General features: G+C 55.1%; 1 protein-coding gene across 1 annotated transcript in view; it reads left to right on the top strand.

Annotated features, from left to right (window-relative positions):
• The first annotated feature begins 266 nt into the window (after positions 1-266).
• KCNC1 (potassium voltage-gated channel subfamily C member 1) overlaps positions 267-16,465 on the top strand; it is a 39,657-nt gene continuing 23,458 nt past the window's right edge. Inside the window, exon 1 of the mRNA XM_008149005.3 lies at positions 267-836. Within this exon, the coding sequence (XP_008147227.1) occupies positions 267-836 (570 nt within the window). The remainder of the gene's footprint in view (positions 837-16,465) is intronic.

Genomic DNA, 16,465 nt, shown 5'->3' on the forward strand with positions numbered 1-16,465 from the left:
GCAGCCGGACCAGCTCCCTCCTACATCTGGCGCCTAGAGACCCTTGGGATCCCGCACACACTCCCGGCCCTGGACCAGCATCCGACAGAAACCTCCCTGAGGGGCTTGGGTCGCCAGAGCCGCTGTCCCCTGTACCCCCCACCCCACCCCCCGACGGCTGGGGGGAGAGGGGAGGAGGCCGCGCGCCCCCTCCCCGGCGCCAACTCCCCCTGGCGGTCGCTCCCATGGGTGTCGCTGGGCCGCGCCATGCCTAAGGGGGCGCCGCGATGGGCCAGGGGGACGAGAGCGAGCGCATCGTGATCAACGTGGGCGGCACGCGCCACCAGACGTACCGCTCGACGCTGCGCACGCTGCCCGGCACGCGGCTCGCCTGGCTGGCGGAGCCCGACGCCCACAGCCATTTCGACTATGACCCGCGCGCCGACGAGTTCTTTTTCGACCGCCACCCGGGCGTCTTCGCGCACATTCTGAACTACTACCGCACGGGCAAGCTGCACTGCCCAGCCGACGTGTGCGGGCCGCTCTACGAAGAGGAGCTGGCCTTTTGGGGCATCGACGAGACCGACGTGGAGCCCTGCTGCTGGATGACCTACCGCCAGCACCGGGACGCGGAGGAGGCGCTGGACAGCTTTGGCGGTGCGCCCCTGGACAACAGCGCGGACGACGCGGACGCCGACGGCCCTGGAGATTCGGGCGACGGAGAGGACGAGCTGGAGATGACCAAGCGCCTGGCGCTCAGCGACTCCCCGGACGGACGGCCCAGCGGCTTCTGGCGCCGCTGGCAGCCACGCATCTGGGCGCTCTTTGAGGACCCCTACTCATCTCGCTACGCCAGGGTAAGCGGCACTTACCTATCGGAAGATGGGGCGGGGGGTGGGGGTGATTTCGATAACTGGTACCTAGTGAGTCAAAACTGAGAGGGGGTGCGTGTGGTGTGTGTAAGACAGGGGATGATTTTTTTTTTCCCCCGAGGGCGACTAGTTTTGTATGTAGTAAGGTCTGTGTATTTCCGGATTTAATATGTATGAGCGAGTATGAATGGGTGTGTTTGTGTGTGCGAGTGGATTGTGTGTGCATATTTATGTAAGTGTGGTGGTGTATATTTGGGTGCGTAAAGGATGTGGTGAGAAGGAGTGAGCATGTGTAAATGTTTGAGTGTGCAGGAGTGCCTGTGCATGCATGTGTGTGTCTGCAGATGTACACGGTGAAGGTCTGATTCCCCCCCCCCCTTTGGGTTTAGGTGTGGGGAGGGAAGCTGGGGCCCCTTCCTTCTTGCCAGGTAAGGGCATCTGGGGCCAGCCAGGGCCCATGGACAAGGGCTTGAGGCCTGAGTCTGCTGCTTGAGATGGACCCCCTCCCTCCCCAGGGAGCAGCCTCAGGCCGTTCTGGAGGAGGTGGTCAAGGGGGGATCTTTATGGTTAATCACTGGCTCGGAAGTTGGTGTAGGACTCAGCTGTGGGGAGGTGGATATGACTCCTCTGAGACCTGTTCCTGGGCACAGAGGCTGTCCTTCTTCCTTGTCAAAAGGGCAGGGTATTGGAGGGGGGCGCTGGGCTTATGCCTTGACTTGTCAGGGGCAGAGAGGGGGTGTACAGGGGGAGCCTACAAGGAGGAAGTCTGTGAGGGGGTGGGTGTGTCTTCACCAGCCACCCCCCTTTCATGACTGACCCCAGGTTGTTTCAGGGGAGAAAGGGCATCTGACCTTGGCCCCTCAGGTGGCCTTTCTGGATCAGTTTCCTCATCTGTAAAATAGGAGAGGGAGGGCTGGTGAATTCTCAGGGGTTTTGCTACTGAACTAAGCCCAAAAGGAAGACACTGGCAGCAGCCACCTCCCTTGAAAGAGATAACCCTTGCCTGTCCTGGACTCTGTCCTCAGAGGCCTGAGTGGAGCCTAAGGCATGAAGGAGAGGGTCAGAGGTAGTCATTTAAAGCAGAGCCCCTCCCCCATCCAGAGCCACCCCCACCCCCTTACCAGGCAAACCGCTGACTCTGCCCACTCTTTCTTTACTGCTCCACAGGCCTTCCCTCCTGCCCATTAGAACTGAGGGGGAAGGATGGGGCGAGGGAGGGGGCAGGAGTGTCTGCTGAGCTGCTGAGGATCATCAGTGTGGGAAGGGGGCTTGGGGACACTGAGGTGTCCACTAGCAGAAAGAAGCTGTGTTTAGGCACAGGCCTGGTAGATCTGTTACTGAGATAAACACTCAGTGTCTTAGCGTCCTTTAAGGAGGGGTTAGGAGGTCAGAATGTCATACATTAAATCCTGGAATAGATGTGTGTGTGTTGGGGGGGGGGGGGGGTAATAGGGAGAAGGCCAAACCCCTCATGCTGCCCCTGCGGACCCTGTCCAAGGTCACCCAGGGAGCTAGAAGCTTAAGCAGGACTAGAACCGGTCTCCTGGGACGTCGTCCTCCTCAGAGGCGCCATCCTCCTGGCCACCTTGGGCTCATCTTTAGGGCTGTGACCTATGTCCCTGAGTTTCAGAATTGGCAGGGGTCATGTGGGGCAGGTTCCAGCCCCCTCTCCTGTCCATCTTCTCCCACTGAACATTCCTAGGCTGTGGGGTGGACTTCATCCAATGCAGATAAATGGGCTGGCTAGTGGTGTGGAGGCTTGTTGGTGTACAAAACCTTATTTAAAAGTCCTGATTCTATCAAGTGTCCATTGAAGAGCAGACTTGGAGGGAAAAGCTGGGTAGCAGAGGGGAATAGAGATAAGTTGGAAGGTGCCCCCTCCCCCACCCAGCCGATCAATGCCACTGCCTTTTCTCCCCTGTAGCCTCATAGAGTCGTTCCAACTTCCTTCCGTGACAGATGAGGACGCCGGGGCCCACAGGGGGAGGGACCTGCCCAAGGGCACACGGAACCGAGGGCAGAGCCTGGATTAGAACCCAGGCTTCCTGCCGCCCTCCCTCCAGCAGGCCTCGCTGCATTGCGCTGCCTCTCTGCGGCTCATCTGCGCAGAGACCAGCGGGCTGCCCTCCCTCCCTCCCCCTCCATCTTTGCTCTGCTGCTGCTGCTGCTGCTGCTGTCACCTTTGTTTACCCCTCCCCCACAGGGGCCCCAAGCCTCCTCAAAGGGGTGGGATTTACTTTTTTTTTTTTTTTGTAGATTTTAGGCCAAAATCCTGTATGTGTGTGACATTGTATATGTGTGTGAAAGAAACGCTGCAGGTGTGAGAGGATCTGTGCAAGAGAGACTCTTTGTGGCTGTGAGAGACTCTTCATGTGTGTGAGAAAGACTGTATGCGAATAAAAATATGTGTGAGACTCAGGGTGTGACAGTGGTGTGTGTGATGACACTGACTGTGACATCCTGTCGTCTCTACCAGAGAAATCCGTGTGAGTGTGAGAGACAGATTGTGTGTGTTTTGAGAGATGGACTTCGTGTGTGTGAGAATGAGACTGCGTGGGGGAGAGTGCGTATATGAGGGAAAGAGACTATATGTGTAAGAGAGATACTGTGTGTGTGTGTGTGTGTGTGTGTGTGAGAGAGAGAGAGAGAGAGAGAGAGAGAGAGAGAGAGAGACAGAGACAGAGACAGAGATTGAGATTCTTGGGAGAGCTGTGAGACTTGAGGTGAGTGTGAGTGCATAGATGTGTGAAGCTGTGTGTGTAAGGCTGTGTGGGGTGGGGAATCTATGTGTGATACAGACTGTGTGGGAGAAACTGTGTCCGTGTTGGTGTGTGTGCTTGTATGTGAGATGTGAGAGAGACCTTGTGCTGCCTGGGTGTGAGTGTTCCCTGAGGAAGATGAAACTGCAGACCAGCTTCCTGCCTGCTGCCTCCATCTCCTGGGACCTCTGAGCGGCCTTAGTGAGCAGTTTTGCTCCCCATTTCCCATCAATAGAAATACTCTGTAGCCCCGGCCAGTTGTTGCCTGGACCAGGTGGTGAGGCCACCTCCCCCAGGCCTTGGCATTGTCTCTGGAAGATAGGGGCTCCTTGGCTGGGGTGGGAGGTCCCGTCTCTTTAGTGGTGACAGAGCAGCTGGTTCCCTGGCCTTCTCTCCTGTGGTTTTCTGGGCACCCAGGCTGAGGGGGTGAGGGGTGGGGAGGGGAGCTGGGACACAGTGAGCCCAGCTTGTATTCTGGGGCAAGGGGTGTTGCCCCAGACACACACGAGGAAAGGGTGATGGTGACACTATGTGGCGAGGGCTGCGAAGGAGCTTCCTGGGACTGTGAGCGTAAGAACTGTCCCAGAGGAGGTAATGCTGGGGAAGCTTGGAGGGGCAAGTAGGAATTAGCCAGGCAGATGGCAGGGAACAGCAGTCCCAGCATGCAAAGCCGTGGGAGGTGTGGGAGCAGGCAGGACTGTGTTGAGGCGGCCTGCCCTCCTCTCTTCCCTGGGGGCAGGTGCAGGTCTGAGGCCTTTGGCTTTAATCTATGACTTGCATGTTGTCATCAGGAACATTGTTCTGTGTCAGGTCAGGGTCAATGGTGGGCCTTGTGCCGGAGAGTATCCTATGTGTGTGTGTGTGTGTCTCAGTGTGTGTGTGTTGACATCTGTCCCCTAGAGTCGCTTGACCTTCCAAAATGATGAGCAAATGCCAATGGAAACCCCTCTTCCATCCATCCCACTGCCCACCTCTCCTCCAACTCTAGGTCTTTGTCACTCTGTCTTGTCCCCACCTCCATGGGACCTGCTGTAGTCCAATGCCTCCTCAACTCCCTGGGAAGGAAATTCACCTAGTGGCTGGGATGAAGAGTCCAGCCAGAGACTTCTGTTTCTCCCTTGGGTCCCAGCTGACATGGGAGTCTTGGAGCCTTGGCTTGGCAGGCAGAGGGACTGGGGCAGAGCTTCGACCAGGGCCTTTCTAGGTAGCTTGCCCCTCACCTCAGAGCCCAGATCAGGAAACCCATGAGCCGTGGTGAGGGAGTCACCCCAAGTGCTCCCTGCCACAGTGTATCCCCCATTAGGTGTTCTCTTTCCCAGGATGCTTTTACAGGTGTCCTCATGTCTTTGAATGGTACCTTCAACCCCCACAACCCCTGCTCCCATCCTAGTAAAGAAAGGCACGAACCCAGAATCTCCTAGTCAGAGTCTCAGCCTCTTCACCCCTAAAATAGGCATAACGATAGAACCCACGCCCAGAGGGCTGTAGAAAGATTAACTGAGGTAATATGTGGGGAGCCCCGAGCCACAGGGCCTGGCATGCAGTAAGTGCTCAATAAATGTTGGCTGCTGGTGTCACTCCTATTAGTTGTATTACCATTTTACTTCATGACTCTCTAGACTCCATCCTTTGCCCTCTGTCTCCATGGCCACCCTCCTGCTTCAAGCCACCACTGTTTCCCTCAGGCAAACTCTCTCCAACAGCTTCCTGACTGCTCTCCCACCTCCAGTCCCTGCACCTGCAGTGCATCCTTCACTTGGCAACCACAGAGGTCTCTAACTCACAAGTCTGACAGCTCACCTCCTTGCCTGCTTAACACCCTTTATTGCTTCCCCAGCTCATAGCTGCCTGCCTCTTCAGTCTCCTCTGGCCTGGCTGTCCTCATCACTCACCGAGCTCCAGCCACCCCGGCCTCATTTCAGTTTCTTGCATGTGCCAGGTCTGCCTACCTCAGGGCCTTTGCATATGCTGTTCCTGCTGGCCCACTCTTTGCTCCTGGTTTGCCCCTCATCATCCTTCACACCCTGCTTCCAACATCAGTTCCTTGGTGATGCCTTCCCAGACTCCACAGGCTGGGTCAGGATTCAGAACCAGAGTCCTTGCCTTCAGAGACGTTATCTGGTTTGTAGTAAAATGTTCATTAGCAGCCTTGCTTGATTCAGGTTTGTCTCCGCCTCCAGACGCTAAGCTTCTTACATAAGCAATAGGAGCTATTATTATGGAAGATGAGGAAGCTGAGGCCCAAGGTCACACGTGAGCAGGTTATTTGGGAGGCTGGTTCAGAAACCCAGGTCTCTAAATTCCTGCTCAGTAGCCTGGGAACCCCCATGCACCTTAAGACACCTCAGGGGATGTTTGGAATCTGGTGCTCTGGGGGCAGCAATTTGTGCTCCCTAACCCTGGGCAGGAGATCTAGCATCTGCCAGAAGCTTTGGAGGAGATTAGCTCAAGCCTTCCCCCCACCCCACCCCAACCCACCTCGTCTCAGTGGTGGGGGAGGGGGTCTGGTGGGGACTCATTTCAGGGCTGGCTGCCTGGGCCAGGGATCTCAGGGAACTTCCAAGACAGCTGAATATAGTGCTACAGCTATTCTGAGCAGTCCCATGACCAGTGTATTTGCTCTGGACCAAAAGGTCAGGGCCTCAAGCCACTGTCTCCCGTCAGCCCCCAGGCCAGTCTGGCCACCACCCTGGCCTGAGCTTCCCTTCCCTGGGTGCAGGCTCAAAGGAAAATGTGTGTGTGCTTGGGGGGAGCGGGGAGCTAAGAAGTTACAGGGAATGCTGGCTGCCCAGTCCTTATTCAGTATGGGAACCACTTGGGTGGGAGGGACTACCCTTCACATACATGGGACTTTTGGAGCAGATGGGTGCCCCCAGGCTACCTCTAGCCACTTTTCTCTAGTGGAGAAGAAACAGGCTCAGAGAAGGAAGGACACTTGCTCAAGACCACACAGGAATCAGTGAGACTCAAACTCACACCCAAGACTCTTGGTCTAGGGTCTGGCTGTTTGCATTTCTTTTGGCTCTCAGCTTTTGAAGAACACCAAATCTTACCTGTGGCATTCCTTTCCTCCTCCCTTTATTTCCTCCCCCTGAGGAAGGGAGATTAAGCAGTTACCTGCCCTCCTACCTCTCTTCCCTGATCCTCCTTTCGGGCCCAGCACAGCTAGGTGAGACCTCCACAGGTCAGTCCACCCAGATTGGCCAAAATCCTGTTCTTATCATTCCCCAAGCAGGATTTTCCAGAACCCCCTTCTTTTCCTGAATCACATTACTATTTACTAAGGCATTTATTATGTGTCAGAAGTCTTAAGAGTTTAATTTACATATTCTCATTTAATTCTTACAAGAATCCCATGGAACTGTATTATTATTAGCCTGCCAATGTCTCAGATGAGGCTGCTGAGTCTCAGAGAAGTTTAGTAACTTATTCAAGGTCACTTAGCTGACGAGTGGTAGAGCCAGCATTCAGACCTGGGTGGGCCTGCCACCGGGGTTCTGCCCATAACCACTGCTCAGTACTGCCTCCTGTCGCTTCCAAGGATGGTGGGGTCTCTGCTTGCTGTGGCCCAGGCTTGGGTGTTTATCTGGTTCCCTCCCTCTGGCAGCTCCAGGAAGAGGGTTTTCAGAAGGTGTCTCAAGCAGCCCCAACTGCAGGCTCCCCTATGGCCTGCAGGGAGGTGGCAGAGAGCTTGGGGAGGATCACAAGTTATTCTGCATGAGGCGATGCGTGGTAGCAATGCTGGCTCCTCCTCAGCTTGGCATTTGAGGCCTTCTGCTCTGGACCTACCATGTCTCCCACTTCCTTCGTACGGGCTCCTCCCTGGCATCCTCACCTTCAGCCCTCATTCCAACCTCTGGTTTTTGCTCATCTCTTCCCCTCCATCAGTGTCCTCTCTAGTTTTTGCTGAACACAAAAGACCATCCATCCCTCAAGGTCCCTAATGCCTAGCCTGGCTACTCTGCCCCTTGATGCCCTCCTTTAAGAGTGAGGGATATCTGGGTTGGGCATGGAGTCACCAGGTTTGCATGATTTGAGGTCAGCTATGGAGGCTTGTGGCTGGGGACAGGCAGGTCCTCAGGATTAGGGACCTGCCCAGGTATGTGGAGAGATGAGGCCACAGACAAGGCCCCGGATGCGGGTATCATGCAACTGAGCCAGGTCAAAATCTGTAGCTAGGCCATTAAACCAACCAGGTTCCCTTGGGCAAGTTCCATGGTCCCTTCAGGCTGCAGTTTCTCCACCTGTAAAATACGGAGGTCATTCTAAATGACCACCAAGCCCCTTCCCAGGTCCAACATGCCAGGAGTAGAGGAATTCTGGGCTTCAACTTCCCAGAGGCTCTGTGGGAGCCACGTTCGTCCTTCCCCAGCTCTCCTTCCTCCTCCTCGGCCCAGCTCTTCTCTAGGGCCCCTGTGAACTCTCCTGGCAAGGGTAGGAGCCCAATGGCAGCGGGGTCTAAAGAGCTTCCTCCTACACTCATTCAGGCTCCCTCAACCTGCTCTCATCCATTCATTCAAGGCACAGTAATCACGTTCTGCTTGGGGTCCGTTCTGGTGCTGGGCCCCTGGGAGACATCCGTGGCATGCTCTTTCATAGGCACAGACCCGGGGGTACCACCTCTTTAGGGTGTGCTTGCTCAGGCCCAGCGGGTGGCACCTGTGGCCCTCTTTCCCAGGCCCGTCTCTTGGCTATCTGCCCTCTGAGAGCTGCAGGAAGGTGCACTCGGAGAAGAGATGCTGTGCCAGGCTGTAGGGCTGGAGCAGGGTGGGGGCTAGCTTCGCTGGTGTAGGGGCGCTGTGGAGAGGGGAGCAACAAGCTGCTGCTGTGCTAGATGAGGCTGGGTTAGGGGTGTGTGCAATGGCTGCTACGGGGGCTGCAGGGGAGGTTGCTGGAAGACTCCCACCCATGGCTGACTCTCAGATTACTTGGGATGCTTCAAAATTGGTCAGGCTCCTGGGCTCTGTCTAGCAAGAATTTGATTCTTAGATCGTAGGGTCAGGCCAGTATGTTTCCACTCCCAAATGATGCTGATGCTCAGAGAGGGAGGGTCTGCAGCGGGGGACATGGGAGCTCTTGCTACTCAGTGTGGTCCTCTGAGCAAAGCATCAACGTCACCTGGGCAGTGTTTAGAAAAGAAGAGTTTAGCGCCCTTCCCCCCCAAGACCTACTCATTCAGAATCTGCATTTTTAACAAGAGTCCCAGATGAATCATACATTAGAGTCTGAGAAGTACTAGATGTGGGCAACAGTTCACAGTAGAGGGGAAGTGTCAGGATGCAGAGGGGCCTGGATGGGTGCGTTCAGGGTAGCAAAGCTTCACTGGTGATTCTGACCTTTCCTGGGGCCCAAGACGTTGGCGTCAGTTAGGGTGATGGGCCTGGGCATGAGTCCCCAGGTCAGTAAATGGCAACTGTGTCCAGTTGCTCAAACCAGAAACCTTGCCATCATCCTGGCTTCTCTTTCCCTCACACCTCAGCAGATCCTGTGGTCTTCACGTTGAAAACTTACCCAGTCTCACCACCTTCACCGTTACCTTCCTGGTTGAAGCTGCATCTTCTGTCCCCGGGATTGCTGCAAACTGCTTCTGTCCTTGCCAGCACCTTCTCCACACCATGGTCAGGGCCATCCTGGTGAAATGCTAGTCAGACCGAGCCACCCTGCTCTGTCTCACTTGGGGGGAGGAACCCAAGTCCTCATGAGGGTTATAAGGAGCCCCTTACGATCTCCACTGAGTTCCTGCATCCCACCCATCCCTCTGCTCCCCTGCCTCTCTCCTCTGTGCTCATTCTGGCCTCCTGGTCAGTCCACCAGCAGCTGCTCTGCTTCTGCCTCAGGACCTGTGCTCTCGAGGTTCCTTCCATGGGGGAGCACTAGCCCTCAGATTCCTCCCTCACCTCCAGGTCTGCACTCAGATGTCATTGTCTCAGATCGCACCCTGCCTTTCCCTTCCCCCTTTCATGCTTTCCTGTTTTCTCTTTGGCATTTACTGCCATCTGAGTGTAATACTTACTTACCTGGTTTCTTGTCTGCTTCCCCCCACTAGAATGTAAGTTCCACAAGGGCATGGACTTTTGTCTCTTTTATACATTGTTCTTTGCCTAGAACCTAGAAGAGGGTCTGGCACATAGTGGGTGCTAAATACATATTGATTGAAAGAATGATAAGGAGCCACAGTTCAAGACATAGGTCAGACATTGGCACATCACCTTTGAGCCTGTTACGGCTTGGCCCCCTCCTTCCTTGCCTCACCTAGAAACACAGACCCTCCATCCCACAAGCCTGCAGCCCCGATGGAGAGGCAGAGGCTGAGGCAGTGCTGGGAGTGCTGGCTGCCCTAGTCAGGGTTCCACCTGCCACTGTCGCTGCCCAGGGCCAGATGAGGCCCTTCACACGCTGGCCCCTCCATCTCTCCAAACTCCTCCACGCGGCATCAGCCCAAGCACTACCAACAGCCGTGGCTCAGAGGCTAACAAGTTGTTTTCTAAAACCAGGACGCACAAGCTCTTAGGATGGTGACATTGCAAGGACACCGAATTCCCGGGTCCACTCGGTCCAGCCCAATGCCCAAGTCCAACTCCCTTAGGACTCTGTTTCCCCTGATGGCCAGCTAGGTTCTTTTTCTCCTTCTCCCTTCCCGACTCCTTCCCTGTCTACTTCCCTCCCTTCCCTTTCCCCTCCCATGGGCCCCTTTCCTCTAACCAGTCTAGGAATTTGTTACTGGCTCTCAACACAGATTCTATCCCTCGAAGGCCTAGCATACTCTTTTCCCCCTGAATCCCCCTGCTTTGAGCCTTCATTATGTCTTCAGTAGAAAGTGGGTGGGCTTCACAGCCGGCCCCCTCTTCCTGGCTACCTGACCTTGGCACTATGACCTGGAGCCTTGTTCTGCCCAAGAGCACAGCCTCTTGAGCCAGGAGACCTGCGTTCGAATCCCAGCTCGACCACTTCCCAGCTGTGTGACCTTGGACAAGTTCCCTAACCTGTCTGGGCCTCAGGAGAGGGATATTAATAGCACCTGACTCATAAGGAAGTCATGAGGATTGAATGTGTTAAGCACTTCGCCTAGAACCCTGAACATAAGTGCTTAATTACCATGGGTTCCGTTATTGTCTTTTTATCCGCGCTTGGCTCTGAAAGGGCCAAGCAAACCCTCACCTGTTCCCTGTCTGCTTCCTTCTTTCTGCACTGACTCTCCCTTTAAATACCTCTCTAGGGGTCACCTCACCTAACTTGGCCCTGAGGGCTTCTCCTTCCAGAGTCGGCCTCCCAGGGGCCAGATTTCAGAGTGCCTGGCTTCTGCCTTGGTGCTGCCACAAATCTGCTGTGTGTCCTGGGCAGGTCGCGGTCCCCTCAGAGCCTCAGTCTCCCCATCTGTTGTAATGGACAGCTCATCTGGGCTCTACCTTCCTGCCCAGCTGTACTGGGGAATGCGAGAGATGAATGGGGGAACTTTCACCTACAGGTGGAGAGGGAGGGAGGGCCATTGACACCAGGCTGTGGTCAGGAGCCAAGCACGGGGACCTGAGATGCTGACAAGTATGCCAGCGTGGAGAGGCTGGCAGGCGGGGGGATGCGTCACAGCTCAGGATTAAAGCATCGCCTCTTTACAGCGGATGCTCAGGCACGGGAAGCAGTGGCAGCAGGAGCCTGGCAGACCCCAGGAGCTGCTGCAGGACAGGCGCTAGGGCTGGGGCTCCTACTGGTGCCAGTGGGTGGTACCCACTCTGGGGCTGGGCTGCCCCGCCACACCGACGCCAGGCGGGATGGGGACGAGCTAATGTTAGCTGAGGTGGCCCCAGGCAGCTGAGCTCAGGAGGCTGCAGGGGCCGGCCTCACTGGGCCAGGGATCAGATGCTGCTTCAGCCTGGCCCATGGCAGCCAGAGGAAACTTTCTCAAGCCCGTGCAGGGCCTCGGATACCCCATCCACCCGATACAACCCAGACCCTGCTGGCCTGGCAGGCCTGATCCTGCTCACCCTGGCTCCAGCTCCAATGCACAAACCCCTGGACTCCTGCCCCTAATGGCTCCCCCACTTTACCGCTTTCCTTTCCCATCCTCAGTGCAGAAAGGGACTTCTCTTCCTACATCCCTACTCTGCACATAAAGAGTCTGTGTGGGTCCCCTGCCAGGGGCTGCTGTTAGCACTCATTCATTCAAAAACATATTGAGCACTTACTAGGTAACAGATACTGGCCACAGGGGCTGCACAGTCTGGACCTCCAGGCAGCTGGGCCTCAGAGAGGGGAGGAGATTGTGGGGCCACTCATGGCCACCACACACTAAGGGGTGAGCTGTTCCCTGAGGGGGCTGTGCAGCTGGAGAGAAGTTGGTGAGGGAGCCAGAGGTGAGGGGCCCTTTCAGACAAAGTCCTATGAGCAATTTCCATTCACATAGCCCTCGATGGCTGCTCACCTGGCTCTCACTCCAGGTGTGTTGTTGAGAGAAGACGGTTAGTATAGTAATTAGCACAGCAGACTGGAGCCACACTGCCAAGGTCCACACCTAGGTGTGACCTCGGCAAGATTCAGCCACCTCAGCTATGAGGGGGCGATAACAAGAGTCCCCATGTCAAGGCGATGCTATGAGACCAAAAGAAATAAGCTACAGAAAGCCCTCAGCACAGTGCATGGCACAGCCTAGTGTCCCGTCGGGCACCATTTGGCACATGAGGCCTCTTTCTAGGAGGCTCTGCAGACACTGGCCTTACCCCCTGGAGGCTCTGAGAATAGGAACCTGGTGTCTTCAGGGCGGTTTCTGTGACCAGGGAGGCTTCAGTGGTCCCCCAGGGAGTGTCTCTACCCCTGCAGGTGGTAGAATAGGCAAGTGGGACTTCCTTGGGCCTTGTCACCAGGACTGTGAACATGCTTTAGACCCCAGGGCCAGCATCTTACACTTAGAGATTAATGTTTTATGCTCAACCTCAGGGGCTCTCTGAGCAGCTGTGAGAAACACAGTCACCTGCTGAGCTACCTCGAGCCAGCCAGAGCCCTGGGCTGAGGGCCAGAGGCTGGGCTCCTGGAAGCGCATGTGGCTGTCATCTGCTCAGGGTTGCCCAGGGCAGTGTGCTTCTCCCCGTGTTGCCATGGTGCTCCTAACTTGTCCCCTGACCAGTCCACACACCAGGAGCATGGTCCTTGTCCTTCTGGGCCTTAGTGTCTTCACCTATAAAGCATGCATAATGATGTCCCCTGCCTCTCGGCAATGCTGGGAAAATCCACTATGACCAGAGGCAGAAAGATCATTTGTGAGGGAGAAATATGACTCATTGCAGGGCCATGTGCAGGAGGAGACCCCCATCTCGAGGGCAGGGCGAATGTTGAGAGGGGACGCGGTAGAGGTGAGAGCACAGGCCGTGGACCTGGCTGGGCCTGGGTTTGGGACTTCCCGCTGCCTCGGTGTGGGCTAGGGCAAGTGTCATCTGGCTGAGCCTGTTTCCTCCTGTGTGAATGGAGGGAGTCTCAGACCAGAGCCCCAGGATGGTACCTGGCATACAGGAGGCCCTTCTGCGGGTTAGACCTGAGGCACCGTTGCCACCCTGGTCCCCCTGGTCCTGAGTTCAGATTCCCCAGGGAGCTGGTATGAGGCTTTGGCTGAGCCACAGAGACAGGGAGCCTGCCGTGGAAGCCTTGTCTGATGGCCCCACAGCCTCGGGGGCACGAGCCACTGTCGCCAATGATATATTTAGCGACACAAAGGTCAGAAATGCCAGGAGCTGGCTTCCTTCTAGGCGGCAGGAGTCGTCTCTCCCGAGGCCTGGCTGTCACCATGCAGATAATTTTTTCCTGTCTGGCCGTCAGGGATCTGAGTAAAAGCCTCAGAGTGAGGAATCACTGTGGTTTGCCCTGGCTTGCTGCGCTTTCCATGGCCATTGGCGCTTCTCCAGCCCTGTTGTGCTGCCCTTGGAAATTCCAGCAGTCCTGCCTTTCCAGGCCACCCACCCTTGGCCTCCAGGCACATCAGCCGTGCCCCCAGCATGCTCTAGCTCCCCCCTGCCTCCTGCCTTTGCTTATTCTGTTCCCTCCACCAATATGCCCTTTCTTCCACCTCTACATATCTGAATGGATCCTCCTCCAAGGCCAGCTTTGATGGCCACTTCTGTCTGGAGCCTTTCCTAACCTTCCCTCCCTCCCTCCCCCCCCCCTGCCCACCTCCAAGAGGCTGTTCTCCCAGAGAACTCTTCCTGCCCTTGACCCAGCTGACCTTTGAGGTTACATGTCTTCCCGACAGCTGCAGCCTCTTAGAGGACAAGGACCAGTTTAAGCAATGATAGTGCCTGTTATGTAACATAGAGCCAGTCCATCTTGGCTGAAGCCGCATACTTCACAGCAGCCCTGTGAGGTAGAAGGATTTGATATTATCCCCATTGTATTGATGAAGGAAAAAAAATGCCCCGAGAGATTAAATATGTTTATATAAGACCACGTGGTTAGTAACTGGTGAAAGGAGATTAGACCCCAGTCTTCTTTGGGGGATTAAGAAGGTAAATTAGCAGAGCCAGTGTTCCTTCCTGCCCTACTATGCTATGGTTCTCTGGTCAAGAATGAGGTGGACAGATGGATGAGGGACAAGTGGATGAAAGAATGGATAAAAAGATGGGTACGTGGATGGGTAGGGATGAATGGATGGGGGGAAGGATGTATGGATAGATACCCAGATGGGTGGGTAGCTTAGTGGATGGGTCAACAAATGGATGAATGTGAGGGTGGATGAATACATTTCTAGTCTCTAGGCTTCAAGAAAGGAGAGGAAGTCCCACCTCTCATTAAATGAAAACAGCCCAGAGAATGGCACTTGGACGCTGAAGGCTTTAAGGTGGAAGGCAGAGTGGAGCAACCCAGCCCATGTGTGGAGAACGTGGGTTTGCCAGATGCAGAAGAGGGGTGATCTGTGGAGTGAGGGAGCTGGGAACTGGAGGCAGGGACTGGCCTAGGGGACTGGTCCACTCTCAAAGGTTAGAGGCTCTGATGGAGCAGCACCAGGACAGGCTGGAAAGAAATTGCAGGCAGTGCCATGTGACAACGGAGGCGTCAGGCCCAGGGTGTTTCGGATTCCCTGAAGCCACTGGAGGGCAGATAGTGAGTAGGGGATTGGCCTCTGAACCCCAGAACATGCTGAGCATACCTGAGGAATGTGCCTTCCTGAGGTATACCAAGCTTGGTATACCGAGATGCACCATCTTCCCACTGCTTTTTGCCGTCAATCCCAGGCTCTATATATGAGCTCCAAGGCTTTCATTCTAACTGCCTAGCAAAGGCCAGTAAAGGGACCATGAACATAGGTAGGTGGCCAATAGTTGAGCTTGGCAGGGCCTGGAGGCTTAGAATCTGTTAGCCTAGAGCAGATGCTTTCAGCTGGAGCTAAGGATCTCCATTCGCACAAGGCACAGTGCTGTGAGCGTCTGTACTCACAGACACAAAGCCTTGCTCTGGTGTCCCCCGGGACCAGGCTGCACCCCCCACACACACATACACTGACCCCAGCAAACCAGGTCCCAAAGAGAGTGCCTGGTGCGCTGCTAACTGCTCATTACAATCGTGGCTGCAGCTAAGTATAGCTCCCGCTCACACAAGACCAAGACAACAAGGGAAAGTCTTTCCATACAAAAGCTGCACATGCAGTCACACAAACATCTGCACACACATGCTCCCCACCGTCATGCATGCCAATGGCCTTGGACGCTTGTGGACCCGTCCTTGCACCAACACAAAGTTTTTCATTCATTCACTCAGGCACCCATTCTATCTATGTTTGTAGAGGGTCTAGGGGAGAGGTTAAGAGCATGTGTTCTGGAGTCAGACAGAGCCTAACTCCTTCACCTCCCAGGTGCATGATCATGGACAACTTAACCTCTCCAAGCCTCAGGTTCCTTCTTTGTAAAATTGTGATGGTAACTGCAGTGTGGACCTCAGAGATGATGTATGGGCAATGAGATGAGTCATGTAAGAGTGCTTAGGAACGTGTCCAGCTCAGGATTAGTATCAGCACACAGTAAGTATCTTTATCCTCATGATTGATACCTACTATGTGCTTAGCTCTGTGCTGGGAGCTTTATGTAAAGCTGTTATTTCTGGAGGTGGTTGTGAAATGTACCTGTTGTATAATAGGCACTCGGTAAATACTTGGTGATTGAAGCAACGAACAATTGTGTGAAAGCGGCATCAATGGATGGCCGGATGTCCTTGGAGCTTTCTTCTTTCGGGAGGAGCCGCCCGCACTTGTCTCTCATCCAGGCTGTCTCTGGTAGGATCTAGGTGTTCTTGTGGGTAGCACATGGGTCCTGGAGATAGAGCTGGAGCTTGAGCGGATCCAGGCCACTCTTCGCTTTGCAGATGGGGAAATGCAGCCCAGTGAGAGCAGGTAGTTCTGGACTGGCACTAGGCAGGGCTCCGTCTGTGTGGAAAGGGGCTGGAATTCCATCCAGCCTGAGTAAGAAACAAGCTTCAGGATTTGAAGGTGCTGTCACTGTTCCCAGCCTTTGAATAGGCCGGCAGCTAAACTGGCTTGGCCATCTCCTCCCATTGCACCTCCTCAAAAAGAAAGTGACATTTCCTGGTGCTTTTTAAAGCCCAGGGTGGCTGGGCCGGCCTGGGTGTGGGGTAGGTGCGGGGGCAGGCGGTGCTGGAGTCACACAGCCCAAGTCTCTCCTCACCTTGAGTGATCTCAAGATGCTGGGAATAGACATGGTCTCATGTCGCCATGTGTCCCAGATTCCAGTTCTGATGCCCAGATTCTAGATTCCACACCCCAGTGCCCGCATGTTGGTTTTGAATTCCAGGTTCCCATGCCAGGTTCTGCCCCCTGGCAGTACTCGGGGTGTTGAACTTCATAACCTGTGCCTGCAGCTGGCAGGA

The sequence above is a fragment of the Eptesicus fuscus genome, chromosome 13 (assembly GCF_027574615.1).
Source record: "Eptesicus fuscus isolate TK198812 chromosome 13, DD_ASM_mEF_20220401, whole genome shotgun sequence".
Classification (NCBI taxonomy): domain Eukaryota; kingdom Metazoa; phylum Chordata; class Mammalia; order Chiroptera; family Vespertilionidae; genus Eptesicus; species Eptesicus fuscus.